The sequence below is a fragment of the Trifolium pratense genome, linkage group LG6 (genome assembly GCF_020283565.1).
Source record: "Trifolium pratense cultivar HEN17-A07 linkage group LG6, ARS_RC_1.1, whole genome shotgun sequence".
Lineage (NCBI taxonomy): Eukaryota > Viridiplantae > Streptophyta > Magnoliopsida > Fabales > Fabaceae > Trifolium > Trifolium pratense.
The window spans coordinates 22,462,932-22,481,967 of NC_060064.1; the positions used below are offsets into that span (position 1 = coordinate 22,462,932).

General features: G+C 30.4%; 1 protein-coding gene and 1 long non-coding RNA gene across 3 annotated transcripts; one reads left to right on the plus strand and one right to left on the minus strand.

Moving 5' to 3' along the window:
• Positions 1 to 6,407: 6,407 nt before the first annotated feature.
• Positions 6,408 to 9,188, minus strand: LOC123892808 (vestitone reductase-like). Its single transcript, XM_045942677.1, has 4 exons — positions 8,861 to 9,188; positions 7,391 to 7,915; positions 6,813 to 7,005; positions 6,408 to 6,695 (listed from the first exon to the last, which is right to left on the minus strand). The coding sequence occupies exons 1-4, from the start codon at positions 8,979 to 8,981 to the stop codon at positions 6,554 to 6,556; spliced, it is 981 nt and encodes a 326-aa protein (XP_045798633.1). The 5' UTR covers positions 8,982 to 9,188; the 3' UTR covers positions 6,408 to 6,553.
• Positions 9,189 to 12,515: 3,327 nt separating this feature from the next.
• LOC123892809 lies at positions 12,516 to 16,503 on the plus strand. Of its 2 annotated transcripts, none has more exons than XR_006803283.1 (3): positions 12,516 to 14,151; positions 14,258 to 14,333; positions 16,427 to 16,503. It is a non-coding gene; the product is annotated as an uncharacterized LOC123892809 (long non-coding RNA). The 2 variants fall into 2 exon arrangements; XR_006803284.1 differs by lacking the exon at positions 16,427 to 16,503 and having other exon boundaries at positions 12,516 to 13,795; positions 13,988 to 14,151; positions 14,258 to 14,710.
• The last annotated feature ends 2,533 nt before the right edge of the window (positions 16,504 to 19,036 follow it).

The following is a 19,036-nucleotide window of genomic DNA, read 5'->3' on the forward strand; positions in this document are numbered from 1 at the left end:
CTGTCACATATTTTAAAGGATCAAAATTTGCTGAATTTTTTATATGAGACTAAAAACGAAACTGTAAATATTTATATGATCCAAAAACTTATTTAACTCATACTAATATAACCACAAATTTGAGTTGTTAAGTAAAATACAGCCTTAAAAAAGTTTGTTTAAATTAGTAGTTTCTTTTAAATAAAAAAAATTAGTACTGTGTGATTTGATACAAACAAATCCAACACTAATCAATTATATTCGTCATTGATATATAAAAATAACACTGGACCTGCATTTGTAAAATATATTAACCTTTCATAATTATAAAAAAAAAAAACAGAAGTATATTATGCACCATTATAGAAGTATAATATGCACCTATAATAAATGTAAAAAAAATATAAAACATCAAAGTATTACAAATAAATAAGATAAATGAACTTAAATGTAATTTCTTATATAGAGTAGTATTTAGGGGAGTATACTTCCTCCGTCCCAAATTATAAGGGGAAAATTTTTTTTTTTTTGTCCTAAATTATAAGGGAAAAAATTATTTTCAAGAATGTTTTTCCCTTATTCTCATAAAATTAAATGCAAATTACATTTAATTTTTTCTCTCTCTCATTTTCTCAATAAACAACAACCAATAAAAATTGGTTTTACATATTTCTATGCAACTTATTCTAAGAAAAACCCACAAAAACATATTTTAAATTATCATGTTTTACTTTTTCTTAATAAGTATGATTTTTTTATTTTTCCTTATAATTTGGGATGAATGTAATATAATGTTAAAAAGAGTGTTATTTTGATAAATAATATTTTAAACGGTGGTAAATATGAAAAAAAGAAAAACTAATATTATACTATCTCATAGTAGTGGTACTAGTACGTCTGCATAAGTAAAAGGCCATAAAAATTGAAATGTAGTTTCCCAAATTCTAACAGTGTATTCAGTGATACAGAGGAGAGAGGGGTTTATGAAAAGACAATTCAAATGTGAAATCTGTAGTCTTTGAAAACATAAGACCGCTGGTGGGTTGTCTGGTGCTGTCAATCCATATAGTATAGGCTTAGGAAAAGGATTCTCTATTTTGAAAAATTCTAGTAATATACTAGATCACTGCTCCTACAACTTAAAAAATGTTGCACTAGTACTAGTTAAAAAATATTTAAAATTTTAATGATTAGATATATTGTTGTTTGGAAATATAAGTTGGTGATTATTTTTATCTTTAGGATTGAAATAATTATTCAATTGATAGCAGTTTGATTAAAACAACGAAACATAACAATGTGACTCATATGAAACCGAATCATATTATAGCTATAAAAATTAAGAAAGTCTTGATTTTATACTTTTAAAAAATATTATCGACAGTAATTGAAATTTCAGATAATGTTAGACACACTTGTACTACATATGCATTTACTCTCTCTGTATCAATATATAAAAGCTACTTTGACTAAATGTATTATTCATGCATCTTGTTTTGACTGTATTTTTCTAATAACATATAAATTTAAACATTAACATATGAGATTTTGTTTGATTTGTTTTGATGAGTATTTTCACAAATACACAACTAAAGATATTAGTAACTAAATTATGAATTGACATACGTATTGTGGTCAACTAGATCTTATATTTTTTTGATAGAGAAAGTAATTTAAAAGATGTATAGGCTATCATCGGCAGTTTGTGTAGGTAACAACAGGCATCACATGGGCCTCGCTGTGCTTTCTTTGCTTTTGCATGGATAATAAGTTTCACTTGTCACTTTTTACTAAGATAACACTCTTTTAAAAATTAAGGTATTGTTAACAAGTGTTGTCGGGTTACTCTTTAAACAATGAATTTAAAAAAAAAAAATTTGTAATACTTTGATATTTTATCTTTAACATAAAAGACATTTAGTATAATTTTGTCAGTAATTTTTAAAAAGTGAAATATTTCAATTTCTAATACATTTTCTTCACATATTTCCGCCTCCATTTTAATTGAGAAAACCAAAAGAGAAAGAAGCAGCAAACACTGTTGCTGCACAGCAGCAGTGCACGCCTTCTTGCCCCTGTTTTCAGCTTTCTTTTTTATTCAAACTCTTGACTCAATCTCAAATTAAGCCAAAGTTTCTCCAAATTCACACTCAATCAAAAAGCAAAAGTCATTTCAATTCAATTTTTCAGCCAAAACAATTAAACCAATGGTCACTCACTAACCCCAATGAACAAAACCCCAACAATTACTCTATAAATAAAAAAAGGCAATAACTGAAGAACAAAATAGAAAGAACAAACAAAGATCAGTAGCAAATCATAACCACACAACCACTTTCTAGCCATTAACAACCACACAGCCACCACACAAACCACCACCCACAACCCACAAAAAAACCAAAAAATGAACATAACCACCAGAAGCAGCAAATATAAAAGAAACAGAGTGAAGAAGAAAGGGGAAAGGAACCACCGAATCCGACCATAACCGCCACCATTCACAACCACACTCGGTACCCCTTTCAATTTCTCTCTCGCGTTTTTCTTTCTCCCACTCTCTATTTGTTTATTTTGAATGAATCTTTTCACGTTTATTTTCACCATTATTATTATTATTATTATTATTATTATTATTATTAGACTAAAATATGATTTTAGTCCTTATTTTTATATCGAGATATGATTTTCGTCTCCGTAAAATAAAATCATTTGTTTTTATCCTTATAAATTTTTTTATTTTGTTTTTAGTTTTTTTTTTGACAAAATTGTTTTTAGTTCTTAATGTGCAAAATTTTGACTTTTTATCCTCTAAGGATCGAATCAATTAAAAGGACACTTTCTATTGGCTTGAAATACGAGCAGCCAAATACGAAATATACATATGATGATTGTGACAAAATTAAATATCTTTTAATAAATCATTTTGGATTTCCTGAAAATAATATTGCTAGATAAGAGGCAAACAGACTCAAACGGTGCATAAAATGTTCCTTTAGCCGGTATGAAATTAGAATATTGAATAAAAAAAAATTGATGATACAATTAGTGGAGACAAATTTTTACTTTTTGTTAGTTGTCATGGTTCATCTACAAAGACCGACCGTATACAAATGGTTGGAGTTGATCATAAATTTCTACCAGCTGTTTTATTTTTTTATTAATGTACATACTATTCATATTATTTTTGTTAAACATCATTAACTTGTTTATTTATATGTAATGTACAGTTAGTGATATTAAAAATGCAATGTAAATATTGAATGTTGAAAGCTTTATTGCTATTATTGATGTTTGTTTTGTATGAACTTTTCCTCTAATATTTAATGAAAAAGTTATGTTTTTATGATCAAAATCTACATAAGAGTAGGAGGTAGACAATATGGTTCATAATTCTCAAATTACTTAGTAGAATTTATTCAGAAGGAATCTAACAAAACAAAATAACAATCGATAGAAATCATTCAGATGAAAATGAGTTGCGATCAAACACCTCGTCTTTTGTGCACCGAAGATAATGCAAAGTTGATCAACTTTGCATTATCTTCGGTGAACAAAAGACGAGGTGTTTGATCGCAACTCATTAATTTTCATCTGAATGTTTTTTATCAATTGTTATTTTGTTAGGTTCTTTCTGAATAAATTCTACTAAGCAATTTGTGAAGTATGAACCGTATTCTCCATCCTCTGACTCTTCTGTAGATTTTGATGCCAAAAACATGACAATTTTTTCATTAAACATGAGAGGAAAACTTCCTCCAAAACAAACATCAATAATAGCAATAAAACTATCAACATTCAATCTTCGGATTGCCTTTTTGATATCACTAATTATACATTACATATAAATAAATAAGTTAATAATATTGTTTATCAAAAAATATATGTATAGTTTGTACATTAACAAAAAAAATTAAAACCACCTGGTAGAAATTTATGATCACTCCAACGTACACGGTCTGCCTTTGTAGATGAAACATCGCAACTAACAAAAAGTAGAGATTTGTCTCCACTAATTGTATCATCAATAAAAAATTTTCATCCGATATTCTAATTCCATACTAGTTACAGCAACATTTTCTTGATCGTTTGTTTGCCTCTTATCTAGCAAAATTGTTTTCAGGAAATCCAAAATAATTTATCAAAAGAATTTTAATTTTGTCACAGTTATCATGTGTATTTCATTTTTGGTTGTTCATATTTCAAGCGAATAAAAAATGTCATTTTCATTGATTTGGTTCTTGGAGGAACATTGAAAAAGATTTAGCTCTCTGAGTACTCATATTTCAACAACGACTACGACTATTGGTTAGATGGTAAAAAGGATAAAAAAAAGGTGAGGGTATCATAATAAAAAAAAAGGCGAGGAAATCCTAAAATTCGCCATGATCACACCATATTTTGTCGAGATCGACCTTAAATGTTCCTGTTTGATGTTGCTCGTTCTTTTGCGAGATTTTCCATGAGTTTTTCTGATTAAATCAGAACAAATGTCATCATTGCTTGAACTTGCCTCCCTCTCTTTACGAAAATTTCAGTCGACCTATAATAGGTTGCCTACACCAATGAATATATTGGAAGATTGTGTCCCCTTTAATACCTTGACATGTGCCCCCAACGCCGCCCTTTATCGTGTGCTTGTAGTCACTGTTTGTTTGGAATATCGTCGACCCACTTTGCCGCATCTTCAGACCGATCCCTGATTTGGCTCCTGTAGTATGTGATGCTCGGTTGAGTCATGGAGTATCCTAAAGGAACAAAAATTAACTTTGTTAAGGACATAATAAAAAAAAAGTGTTTCTCATACATAAACAAATAGGCTTAATTGTATTCTCATATCTGCATTCTTGAAAGTCCTCATGAAGTTATGTGATATGTGCCGAATGCAATAAACATGTTGCCAACTGGTGTTTAGGCGCCTAACAACACTTTCAAGGAAAGGCTCGGATGGGTTGCGACCAACGTTTGCAAGCGTTGGAGGAAGAAAATCCATGCATTTGCGCTCTCGCCTTCCACAAGAGTGTATGCTATTGGAATGATATTGTTCCTCCCATCCCGAGCGATTGCAATTAGTAATGTTCTACGATACTTTCCATACAACCATGTCAGAAAAACTAGTAAAAATTAAAAACCCGACACAGTTTTATCTCATGGTCCGAAACAAGACGGTGCCTAGTTTTATCTCATGCCACTAACTGGCTATTTGATTTAGATGCCCTCAAGCCCCTTGAGGCCAACCCTATTGCTGCCCCGACCCTGATGTACACAATAGAGGGATTTCGATGATGAGCACGATCAGAGAGAGCGAATCTCTTCGGCACAGTCTTATCCACATATCACTCCCTCCCCTGATCGGGGTCAGCCATCCACACACCATGTATACACCATGTATCTCCCCCATATTATCCACCTCCCCCTTGTGTATCATTATTTTTAGGAAGGTACCGAGTTCCAAGGCAGCCTCAAGTACGAACTAAATAACATCCGACGTGAGGTAGCTTTCTTTCAAGAAGACCAACAAGCACGTAATGAAAGGGAAGCTCGACAAGAGGAACGCCTAAACTGCATGGGCTGTCGTCAGCACAACATGATGAGTTATCATTAGTCACTATTTTTAGACTCTTTTTAATAAGTTTTAATATCATTTTATTAGTTTAGTGTTTAATTTAGAATCATTTTAAATAAATTACAATTTTTGGTTTATTGAGTCAATTAAGTGTTTTTCTCTATTAAAATAATATTTTGTTAGTTTTTATTTTCTTGATTCAACTTAACATGTTTGTGGTTGAGTGCAAATATTATTATCATAGGTGTTTTAGTGAAGGGTTGGTGTGAATAGGAAAAGAAGTCAAATACTTTGACCAATGCTAGCCCAATGGAATAGGCGAATAGCTATGACTTGGCCCAAGGAAGGTTTCATTGCCAAAGGAAGTTTCCTTCCTCTTGCTTTGTAATTTTCCTCTCTTCACTATTTTTAATGGCACTTTCATGGTTTCCAATTGTTTATTTCAAGAGTCTAATATCTTCTCGTTAACAACTAAAATTAACATATATTTTTTAAAATAAACATAAAAAATATTTTCACAAAATAAACACCAACTTAATTTTTTTTTGAAGAAGCTAAATTAGCCCACCCAAATTGGCGCCAGAGATAATCGAACCTCAGACCTCAAAAGGAGCACACTCCCAGGTTCCAAGCCAATACCAATGCACCAACCCAAGTGGGTTAACACCAACTTAATTTTAGTTTTCGTTTTCTTATGTTCTGCCCTTCGTCCAGTAATTCCCATATTATTGTTAGCACATTTTGGTTATGTAACTTTGAAGGCTTGTAGATTTCTTCATGGTGATAATTCAATTGCAAAATTAACTTCATTTTGATTTTCATAACTAACAACTTGAATCTAACTATACGTCTAAACAGCTTAGTATTCAGAAAAATGAACCGCTTATTTCATTATTTGAATCATCACAAAAAACTTAATGCATAAACTTGTACATCTCATTAGCCATTATTGATCTTAGGCACATTATTGTTTTCTGATTTCTCAACTTCATGGAATTTTCAAACACAAGCTTAGAGATAGCCTTTTTCCTTGCAACATTGAATAGCATCGTCGAACATATCATCAACACTGTACTTAAACTCAAAACCAGCGTCCACGAGTTTCTTCGTGTTCAAATCTGGTAACCTTGCACCTTTAATTTCCTTCAACTCACTAAAAGAACAAAACAAAACAAATATAAACATTAATCATATACAATAATAAAAGAGATCAATTTTGTAATGAAGCATTTTGATTATATGTTGAAGGAAATTAAATAATATAACTTACTCTACTGTTAGTATTTGATATTCTGGATATTTGGCTGAAAGAAGTTGAGACATTTCTTCAATAGATACAATGAATGGTGAACAATTATATCTTCCTCCTGGAACAGAATTCTCAAGTAGATATATATGTGCTCTAGCCACATCATCCACATGTACCATGTGGAAACGTGTAATACCAATTTGTTCCTTTTTGCCTGCACATCAATTTCATTTTACTTATGTATTGATAAAGCATTAACATATATTGTTTGTGAAATTTCAAAATAATTTCACGCCGCAACAACCACATTGCACGTTGCAACAACCGCAATGACCGCAATTGCTGCAACCGCAATGACCGCAATTGCTGCAACCGCAATTTAAAACCTTGGTTGAAATGTGAATCACCGATGATCTCATGACTGCAGTAAACTCAAATTAGTGTTCAAAAATTTGAGTTTACTGCAACTCATGACTCACTCTAATTACCACAACTTACTCATTTACATCTAAAATTAAATCATTCAAACCAATCTCAATATATGAAAGAAAAAAGTGGAAAAAACATGATTAGTAGAATATAAGGTGAAGAATTCATACCTAGTACCAAAACAAGAGCTTTCTCAACAGAATCAGGAAGCTTAGGACAAACAAAACCACCAACAATAAAAGGAAGAATCAAAGTAACAACATCAATCCCATTTTGTTCACCAAATTCAAGCACTGCTTTCTCAGCCAAAGTTTTTGAAACACCATAATTCCAACCAAATGGTTTAACACTTCTAAGCAAATCAACATCACTCCAATCACTTTCATCCAACACATCTTTGTCTTTACCATTGAATGAAACAGCAGAACCACTTGAAGTGTAAATAAATCTCTTCACTGTCTTTGAATTCACACATGCTTTTAAAATTCCTAATGCTCCATCCACTGTTCTTTTTGTCACTATTTCTTCTGGCTCACTCACCGCGAAATCGATTGGTGAAGCAGTGTGGAATATCCCGACACAACCTTCGACTGCTGCGGTGAAACTGTCTGGATCGCTTAGATCGGCATTGAAGAAATGTAGCCTTTCGGATGCGCCGGGTAGATTTGTTAGGAAGCTGACATCCCTCTTACGTCCTGTTAATGAAAATAACAGCGAAATTGTAAACATTTATTTGTGAAGTTGGTTTTATTAAAATTGAAGTGAACTATGTTTAAATGTTTTGATACAAACTTTGTAGTTTGTACCAGTTCCTATGCCATCTCTGTTGTCAAACATCAGTTGTTGGATTCAGTGGCGGAGCCAGAAATTATATTAATCCCAGGCAAAATTCTAGTCTAACAAAAAATTCTTAGTTTTGCCCTAAATTAACCCTTAAAAATTTCAATTTATCTCAGTATTGAACAAAAAATCTGAATTTTGCTCCAAGTTAACCCCTAAAAATACCAAATATTTTGGCGAGAGCCTGTGCAACTGCTTGAACTTGCCCATGAGAAGAATCGCCCATGGTTGGATTAATCTAACGATAGATATAATCTTGACTGTCGTTAGATAAATTCAAACGTCAGGGTTCGTTTGATTAATCCAACGACTGAGATTTAGCATGAGAGGCTGCAAATGATCTAAGTTGACAACTTTTTAAACTTAAACACAAAAGCTGCATATTTTATCACTTTTATTTATGGGCTAAATGAAACTATCCGCACAAGTTGTTTCGAATAACATATTTGGAATCACAGTTAATTTGACAAAATTATAATTTATTGAAATTCTAAAGTGTAATTTTAACAAAAATTTACAGTGACGTGTTGTAATTCACCATGATCCAGCTAAATTTACCGTCAAATCAAACATGTACGCCAATAGAAACAGCTATATATAAAAAAAGTAAGAACACAAATCAAGACTAATGCAACATTCACAAATAGAGCATAAGTCAACTCCATCAAACATAGAGTAAAACCTTGTCCAATTAAACAATTTTGAAATTAAAATTACTTTTGATTCTTCCCATATTCCACAAAACAAAAACATTTAAATAGATACAAATTTCTTTTGTAAAAATAAAAAGGATTATTTACCTGGATCAGCTCTAATAGTGGTATTAACAGAGTATCCATTTTCAAGAAGACTCTTGATGATCCATGAACCAAGAAAACCTGTTCCTCCAGTCACACAAACCCTTCCTTTTCCCTCAGCCATTTTTGACTCTCTTTCTATGATAGTGTTTCCTTTTCTGTTGTGTATTTGTTCTCAACCTCTGCTATTAAGTTTGTTCTGCTTGATATATTTAGACATTTATATATACTCACAAAATATAATATTGGTTGGCTGCTTTGGCCATCGTCACATTATTGGACTCTTTTGAGTCAAATATTTTTGTTGAATAAACGTCACCAGTGTTAATTTGGTCTATTATTCATGAGAGTTTTAACTTGAGTTGGTAGGTAACGGAGTATCCAACCAACCAATGTATTAGGGTTCGGATTTTCTGCTGTGAATTATCACACAGTTTAATACAGTATTAAATCTCATTTGTTGATTTAATTTATTAACAAATAACAACAATACGGAGTCTTAACCAGCACAAGGTGTACCAGAGAGAACATTAAAAATTTACAATCATCAAGAATACAATGAGACAAAGCTTAATCGATACCCAAACAAACTAAAGAGTTCAACCACTACATGTGGGTGTTTAGGCCAAGACTAACATTATGAATTTTCAACCACGGAATATAATTGCACATCAATTTAAAATTGAATAGTCTAAATTGCACATCAATTTTAACTCATTAACACACTTGTTGAGAACATTAACTGCGTTAACGTAATTACTGCACCAAATTCGATAGTACAATAGAAGATGAGTTTATTGTTTCCTCTAAAGTTTTTAACTCCTCAAAATAGAAGTTTTTTTTATAAGCACAACTCCAAATAAAATATAATTGGGCGTCCATATATAAATAAAAAAAAAATATAAGAAACAAAAATATAATTATATTAATTAATATCACTTTAATTATTTTTTAATTGTTTTCTATTTGAATCACAGTTTATTTATTTTATTTTTTTATATAAGTATTTCCTTGACATTATGTTAACCTTTTAATTATTGAAAAAATAATAATTTAAAATGGCTTTTGGCAAAAAATAAAATAAAATGAAACGCCATACTTGACCAAATGTCACATGTTGAATCTTGTAGACTGTTACTATGACTTTTCGCGTTGGCCTGACCTGGCTGACCATACCATATAATTTGTTTTCTAACGGCGTCCTTGCCCCACTTTAGAAAAAAAAATTAAATTAAATATAATTTTAGTCATACAGATTGCCTTATAATTGGGAATTTTAGCAAAAATAAAATAAAATTATAATTAGGAATAGTCCATACATTTTTTATATCAAAGAGTAGTTAGATGAGATGACGCAAGTCTTTTCTAGTGTAACCAACGTCCTGGGTTTGATCCCTGACTTGGGCATACAGTAGTGTTGAAACTCTTAGGAGAGTTTGCCACCCATTTGGGCCCACAAGGCTCGAGAGATTAGTCTTTGCAGTTGCGTGCAGAGGATACCCGATTTATAAAAAAAAAAGTCCATACATTTTTTATGATGAAAAATATCCTACAATTTATTCTATCACCGAACCCTGCCATTAATTTTACAAACGAATACTAACTTCGGCTTATTAAAAAGGGTTAAATATATTTTTAGTCATTATATTTTGTCCTATATTTAAAAATAGTCCCTACATTTTAAAGACTTTGACAATTAATTTATTGAATTTAGTTCATGAATTAAATGAGCTAAGCGTAATCAGAAAATTATGTTTGTTTGTTAATTAAATGAACTGAAGAAGTATCAAATGAATAACGTTATATACTCGTTATCATGAAGTGATTGGAGAAGAATTACGGGAATGAATGACTTTTACAATTAACAGGTTAAGGGTAGTAAAAAACAACTCTAAAAAATGCAGTCCGTAGTAGAGTATGAAAAGAAGTTTGGGAACTCGATCGAGTTAGAACATGAACAATTTACCCTTAATTCAACGAATAAATTCTGAATTTCGAGGAAGAAAATCTTTTAAGAGGTTAGTTATAACATCCTGACTATAATTAATAGAAGTAATATTAATTTGACGCGTTAGAAATAACTCAGGTGAAATGTATAAAGATAACTCAAATGAGGATGCATGGGTCAAAAGATTCAAGATAAAGGAAGTATTAAATCCGGTTCTAAATATAAGTAAAAATTCACTTTTCAGATTCATTGAATATTTTTTTTTTTTGAACAAGCCAAAATGAAATCTATAATATGTAATAAGCCAGACATATTTCCCTTTCTCTCTCCTCTCAATGCAAGCCTCTCCTTCATTTGACCATAAATGTCATTACTACACTGATCATATCTTCCGCATCACCGTTTCAAATCGTCTTCCATCATACCCTTAATTTGTGCTTTAATTTATTAATTAATCGTTGACAATTCGTGTCAAATAATTTTTTTTCTCTAATTCTCCTCTCAGTAACCCTAAACTATTCTCTTCAACTTAAATCCTTGGTTACCTGCCTGCCGCCATTGGACAAATTTCACAAAGTATTTCAATTTTAGGAGAGGGATATGAGGCTAAAAATCATCATGTTCCTATCCTCAGTGCTTTTTCTCTAACAAATGCAACAATGATGTTTTCGTGAAAAAGGAACGTGATTCAAATGATTAAGCTACAATCAAATATTTCATATTCCTTGGCTTCTTGAATCAAATGACGATGATGGAGAAAGTGAATTCAAGGGAAATTGCAGGAATTATATTTGGGATCTTTTTCATATGAAAGAGGATTTCAAAGTAATTGATAGAATGACATATGGCTTCAGGTAATTACATTAGTGTTCCCACTTTTTTCAAATTGCTTTGCTAATTTCTTGATTTTTCGTCTTAATAACATATTTAGGATGATTTTGAATGAGTAGCTTTATTATTATAGCAACAAATAGACCACCAGTTCCTCATATGTAATGATATTAGTAATTACTTATTGTGTTACATTTCTGATATATATAATTTGATGCTTTATTTTGTGTTATTGGTACTATGCTTGATGAGGATGTACCACAGTATCTTTTGTTTTTGAGGAATGATGGAATGTTTTCTCATAGGATCATTGACCTACAGATGTTGATATAAGTTTTGTATTTCTACATCATTTTATTCTATTTATTTATTTCAAGTTGAATCATTTTCAAAGCTTCTCATTTAGTCACTTTTTTCAAATATGAGCGGCAGAGGTTCACCCAGCCACGTCTTCCCTAGGTTCCTCAGCCACCAGGCATCTTCACTTCGCATCCCTTCTTCTTCTTCTTCCTTCATTTCCGGTAACACCACTTCTCATCTCATTCTAATTGTTATGTCTTTTCCATTGTTAGCTTCATTCATTTTTCACTTTTCCATTGCTGCAGAGCACGTTTCTTTTGTAAAAGATTGGTTGATTTCTGGCCTAAACTTAGTATATATAGTTTTTGGTAAGTTCTTGGAGGTTCGTTTTGATCAAAATTGAAGAATATTTGGAGCTACTATCATAACATATTTGTTAGAGTAGTGAAATTAACAGTGCTTTTATAGCATTGCGTTGCACCACGAGAAATGAAAGAAAAAAAAGTTTGTGACCTCAGATTTTTTTGGTGAATGTGACTTACCATTTTTCTACATACTGCTCTATATTTATTCATTCTTAAGATTCTTTACATATTTTCTCATGACTTTTCATATTTTCTTCACTTCAAATTTTATCTATTTATTAGTTGCATTATTACATGTATTTTTGTCAGTTTAGATTCATTAATCAAACCATTTTAAACAAGTGGTTGTTTGTGGTAAGACCTTATTGTAATAGGTTGAGCTACACCTTGGTTGGCAACAACATGCTTTGAGAATTATGCGAGGCAAATGCCATTAAGTAATTGCTTTCTCACCTATATTGGAACTTGCTGTTAGGGGGAACTTGGTAGGAAAACCAATATAGTTATGAATAATGATGTCCTCACAGTATTTGTAGATCGGTGCTCGACAAGTTTGTTGCTCAAGTGGTTTGTCTATCATCATATGTAGCATTGGCAGCATTTCACATTATACATTTGTCTTTGAATGATTTGAATAATACTGTATGTCATTTTGTTTTATTTAAACTTAATTTTATGTTTAGATATATATTCTTCTTACACATTATACATTTGTCTTTGATGGATACATGATATATGGCTTATCTTAAGCTTTTGAAAGAACTGACAGTTCAACTACTATCAGTAGTGGGAGTTAGTTTCTTATTGACCTGTGCTTTATGTTCATTAGGATCTCGCGTCGCTACTCCAACTCCAAAGTCATCTATAAATATTAATAAGCCACACCGATTTGAATCTCTCTTGCCACGTGGTGTACTCAAGGTAACCATGCCCTCACAATGATTTAGCCTTCAATGCCATAATTAGGCCAATTTTTAAAAGAAAAAAAATACACTAAGATGTTTTTCAAATGCCTAATCTCACTCAATAGTTTGTCGGCATTGGTGCTGCTTTTTTAAAACCCTAAGCATATCATCATCTCCCTCTTAGCACTATCGTCATTGAATCAAAGTGCCGCCGGCCCAGGTACTATCATCCTACTTGCATCCTCTCCATTCTTGCTGTCGTTTCCTTGCATTGATTTCTTCATCAAACCTTCATGATCCTAAGTTAGGGTCGTTGTTGTCCTTTCTCTGTCAAACGGTACAGCTGAGTGACTATCAATGATTTTGTTTTCATTTTTCTCTCATAATTGCTCTGTATTTTCGTTTTTGTCAAGTATCAAAGTAAATCAATTCTTGCCTTTGTTCTGATTTTTTTATTCTTCTATTTGTTTGTATTGAATATTGGTGATGTTTCAGGACAGTTTCATGTTGAATATTCCAGCACTGGAGTTAATGTTTTGATTGTTAGAGGCAGTTTAACATTACAGTAAATTGAAGAAAATAATCAAGCGTGTGTTTCAATCTTTTATTTTTTGCATTGATAATTTTTTTTTGGCCTTCTACTGCTGTGTTTAAGTGTCAAAGCTCAATTCTCATTCCACTTATTTTTACTGCATTCAGTTTATAACAAATATTATTTAAATTTTCTCTTCCTTTATTGTTTGCTAATTACTTTATTTTGCTCTTATTTTTCATTCTACAGTAGGCAGAGAACAACAATTTGACGGTCATCACTTTAGCAAACCATTGTCTGAGGATAAACATGGTGTTTGAGGATAAACATGTCAATCGTTGCTTTTGCAGGTCCACACATTCACGCATTCAGGTAGTCATTCAATCAATATGGGATGGCTCAGATTTAATATCGTATGTCTTCATTTCCCTTCCATCTTGCCCTTTCTAATTTTAATCATAAAATATATCAACGATGTTTTTATTATATTTGCACTTTACTTTTCCAATCTCTGTGAAGGTACGTAGAAAATAATGGGCTGCATGTTGCTTCAAAATCCTCTTCTGAAACAAAGATTACACGGTCGAGCAGGCAGGTTTGTTTTGTCATTCCTTCTTTTCTTTATTTAAGGTTTATTATTTAGAATTTTAGAATAAATGAATTTTAGCTTAATGATCACATTTAAAATTTCATTAGATATAATAAAATTTGTAGCTTAATTTATGGGATTCTCTTTTGAAGCATAATAGTTCATGGTACAATCATGTTCCTTCCACTATTGAATGTGGTTAAATTGATCTGTTTTGTCTAATTTGCCACTGTCTACATATTTGAACTTATTACACCATTATGGCATACTTAAAAGTCATCGTTTAGAAGTCTTTGTATTTCGAACATCAGCATATTTGATGTGAGTTATTCATTTTTTAAATTATTGATCTTGCAATACATATGTTTATTTTGTTCGTTCATTATGATTGTATTTTCATTGCATTTGGTCTTATGATTGTTGTTTTCATGTTTATACAATTGCAATTCTAGGTTCTAATGACCTTAAATTTGCTTCTTAGCTGTCCTTTAAAAGGTGTTATTTATGTGAGATTATGACTTTTATTGATAATATTAAGTGAATGAATTTTATAAGTAGGTCAATATAAACATATAGTCCAATATGTACTGGCTAAATTCTTTCTCTATTTTGAATTATTTTTTGTCCACAGGTAATAAGGTAGGCTCTCTTTTTTCTACACCCTTAAAACTTATGCATCATCTGTGGTTTACTCTATTTGGTCATTTTCTCATAGTGTATGAACATTTAGACTAAATATATTGGCTTGACTATGAGCCCTTTTGTTGAATGTCTTAAGTCTATTTCATCTAAATCTTATCAGTTTGACTACGGTGATTTCTATTGTGGCAATTGAAATTCATGTTCTAAATTCACATTTGGCCCATTTTTGGGGTTCTTTTTTTGATTAATTTCATTCATATTAAAATTTCAGTTTTCTGCTTTTATATTTTTAGCACCGTTTCAAAAAATTGGTATTGAGTTTTCAAGCTGGATTTGGCATCATGGCTGTTAGGTATAAATTCCGCACATATGTAACTATACTTTGTAGTTGTTTTACCAATAGACACTTTATTTCTTTTGATCTTTTTTATTGCACAATTGTTAACCTTATTTGGTTTGATCATAAGATATGCTTATATTGTTCATCTAGAACATGCATGTTTTAGATATATATTTTAAATAATTAGTTTAAAACATGTCAAATTAAGATGCATGTTTCAAAGAAACAATTGTTAAAGGTGCTTTTGTTATAGAGATCACAATGCTTATATATAAAATTTGGGATATTCAGCAGCATAGCAGAATCTTCAAGGTCTTATTATTTTTCGAAATTTAAAGCGTCTGTGTTTTTGTTTTGCTGATCTCAGTGTTTTTGCTTGCGGTCTGCTTTTTACTGTCATGTGGTGTTGTTTGTTGTGTTGTAATTCATTTAGTACTTGGTTTATTGTTTCTCTGTCGAGGTCTGTTAGTTGTTTTGGAGTGGCGTGGTGTGTGGGTGTATCAGTGTATGAGTATTGTTTTGTTTGGCTTTTTTCTACTTAACTGCTTTGTGCATTCATTTGTACTACCATTTTGCTCTCTTTTTAGTACTCATGTGCTATGTAAGAGCTTATAATAACATTTTGCTGTTTAAAAAAAAAAAAGCTTCTGACAAGGCCGCTATAATGTGCAATGGTAGAGAGCCACTAACCGGCTAACTTTGAGCCAATTAAGTACAGTTGAAAGTAAGATGAACCTGAATATATTAATGTGCAATGGTAGAGAGCCACTAACTTTTAAATTGCTAAAATTGTTGCTCAAATACCAGTATAATATGTGTATACTGGTATTTGAGTCTTCATCTACCTTTGTTGCACCTCATCCTTTGATATGTATATTGTGCTTTTTTAATTTTTTTTCACTGTCTTTGAATTGATAATAGAACCAATTCTCAGTAATGATGAGCTATACACCGGATGATTTCATATCATGCTACTACCATTTAGATGTATTATTGTGTTTCCTTTTCTATTTTAAAACATGATTTGTAGTTCTCTATTTGTGCAACATTGACTATTTTTTTTTAGAGATATGCAATAATAATTTTGTGCTAACTTAATTCTTTTTGAAATATGTAGCTTTGTTCCACATGGAACACTTTTGCTCTGCGAGTAGATCTTATGTATCAATTCTTGCAGGAATTACTCTTCAAAGCTATTAAGTAATATGAAAGATTCAAAAGTATATTGTCAAATGATAATGCTTTTTGTTTTTGTTCAAATGATAGTGCTATATCTTTAATTTTTATATGAGATGAGATGACCCTCCCTTTTTCAATTTTCAAGGATTTACTCATATTCTATCCATGACTAAATATCAGATTTTAATGGCATTTTAGATTTTACTGTTATTGTTTCTCAAGTTCAATGCAAAGGGTTCACCCATGTTATTTACAAATACATTCAAGCCTGACAAGGAATTCATTTTTGGTCTAGCATTGTTTATTCATTTTTGCAAAGTATCAACATTATTTTGGTCTAGCATATGTCTATAAAATATTTGTGGTATTATTAAGTGGTTGATTGATGTCACTAGATCTACCCTATTTGAATAAGGCTCATGTCTCACTTCAATTGAATAATATACTAGATTTTAATCATTTGGTTTGAGACAACAATTAACACTCAGATACAAAGTTAACATTTTAGAGAGTTCATAATTTTCAACTATGTCACCAAGTCGTTTTGATACTATAAAATAAAGGGCATTGACAAGTGGGCCATTAAAAATTTGTGAATGTGAATTTTTAATAAAAAAACTTTCATTTGTCCATGGTTTTGAAGTCAATATTTTTTAAACGAAATTTTTGTTCACATGAAATTAAGATTTTCATAAGAAATTGTATATGATAATGAAGATAAAATGATAGAAAGATGAAATTATGGGTAAAAAAATTAGGAAGATGAAATTAATTTTTTTTAAATAAGATCATTGAAATATATAACAAAGATGCATGAATTATTCAGTGGTACATATTTTCTTTGGTATTAACATTCTGATGATTTTTGTTTTGAAATTATATCTATCAAACAACAATACAAGTAATATCATAATAATTAGTTGAGTATTATAAATTCACTATAATATATATTTTTTAGATGTAGGTGAAGTATCATACTAACAATTATTATTTAAAATGTGTTAAGTTGGTTTTATAATTATATTAAATTTATATATATATATATATATATATATATATATATATATATATATATATATATATATATATATATATATTTGACAAAATTTAAATAATAACCTTAATATAATGAAATACAAAGACCATTTAAATGATTTTTCATCAATTTCTCAATGATTTTTCATTAATGTTTTTGATTTGAAATAGGTTACCTTCTGTAACATTTAAATGCATTCATTCCTTAATACAATGAAATACTCTGTATTTTATTCCTTAATACCATGAAATATTGATGTAAAATGAAATATTAGCATTAACGTAAATTATTATGTTATTAATGATTAATGATTTCCTTTAATTGATTGTGTTTTTTCTCTAAGTTTGTATCAACATTATTTTGCTATATATATATATATATAGAGTACACATGACACACTCATATCAATTCTCTTCTAGCATTGTTTTGACATTATTATCTTAATCAAATTAATTACAAAGTTGATCTTTCTATCATTATTCTGCTTCAAAAAAATAAAAGGCAACAGAGCAATGATCATTTATTTTATCATTATACATTCTGATTCAAATTTCACAATAAGCAATGGTCATTTCTTTCTAATTGCAACGTCAATTGCTATTGGAATCTATTGATATATTATTTGATAGCTGTTTTTCAGAGACTTTTGTACACATGACATTTCGATAGTGATTTTCTTCCCATATGATTTTGAGTTTTTGACAATAAATTCACGTAAGCAACATCAATATCATTCAATGTAAAAAGCTGCAATTTAGTGACGAAAGAAAAAGTATTTAAAAAAGAGATTTAGTAAGAAAGTACTATATATAATCAGTAAAAAAAAAAGTAGTGGATAAACGGGAAGTTTAAATTTGAGAAAAAGAATTCATAGAGTATTGAAATTTTCCTTCGCTTTATATTATAAATAAATAAAAAAATTCATACTTATTAAGAAAAGTAAAATAGAATAATTTAAAATATGAATTTTTGTGTTCTAATTGAAATAAGTTTCATGGGAACAAGAATTTACAAACACGTTTTTACCCGTGATTTGAGTCCTTTTTTTCAAAGAATTTTGTACACATGGCATGTCCAAAAGGTTTCTCTTCTCATATGGCTTTGACAATTAATTCACATGAGAAACCAAAAATTCAAATTCTACATAGATAATTGATGATATATAGTTGTACCATTAATACTAATAATATGCAAAATTGGATTAAAAACATTCTATAATGAAATAGGCGATGCAACATTCTATTAATAGTTGTACAGAAAATTCATATTGTTAAGGAATATTCTTTTTATTGCAAACATTAATTTTATTATATTTATTGTACCGTAAAAATATCCAAAGCAATGTTTTATATTGGATTTAAATATTTATTATATTTTATTTGCAGATGTATAGCAAGACTATGAAAGGAATGAATTAAAACCAAGTTGGTTGCGATAGAACTTGACGGGATCAATGATATTCTTTTCTTAGATTGGATTAAATTTATTTGATTACGTTAAGATTATTTTCTG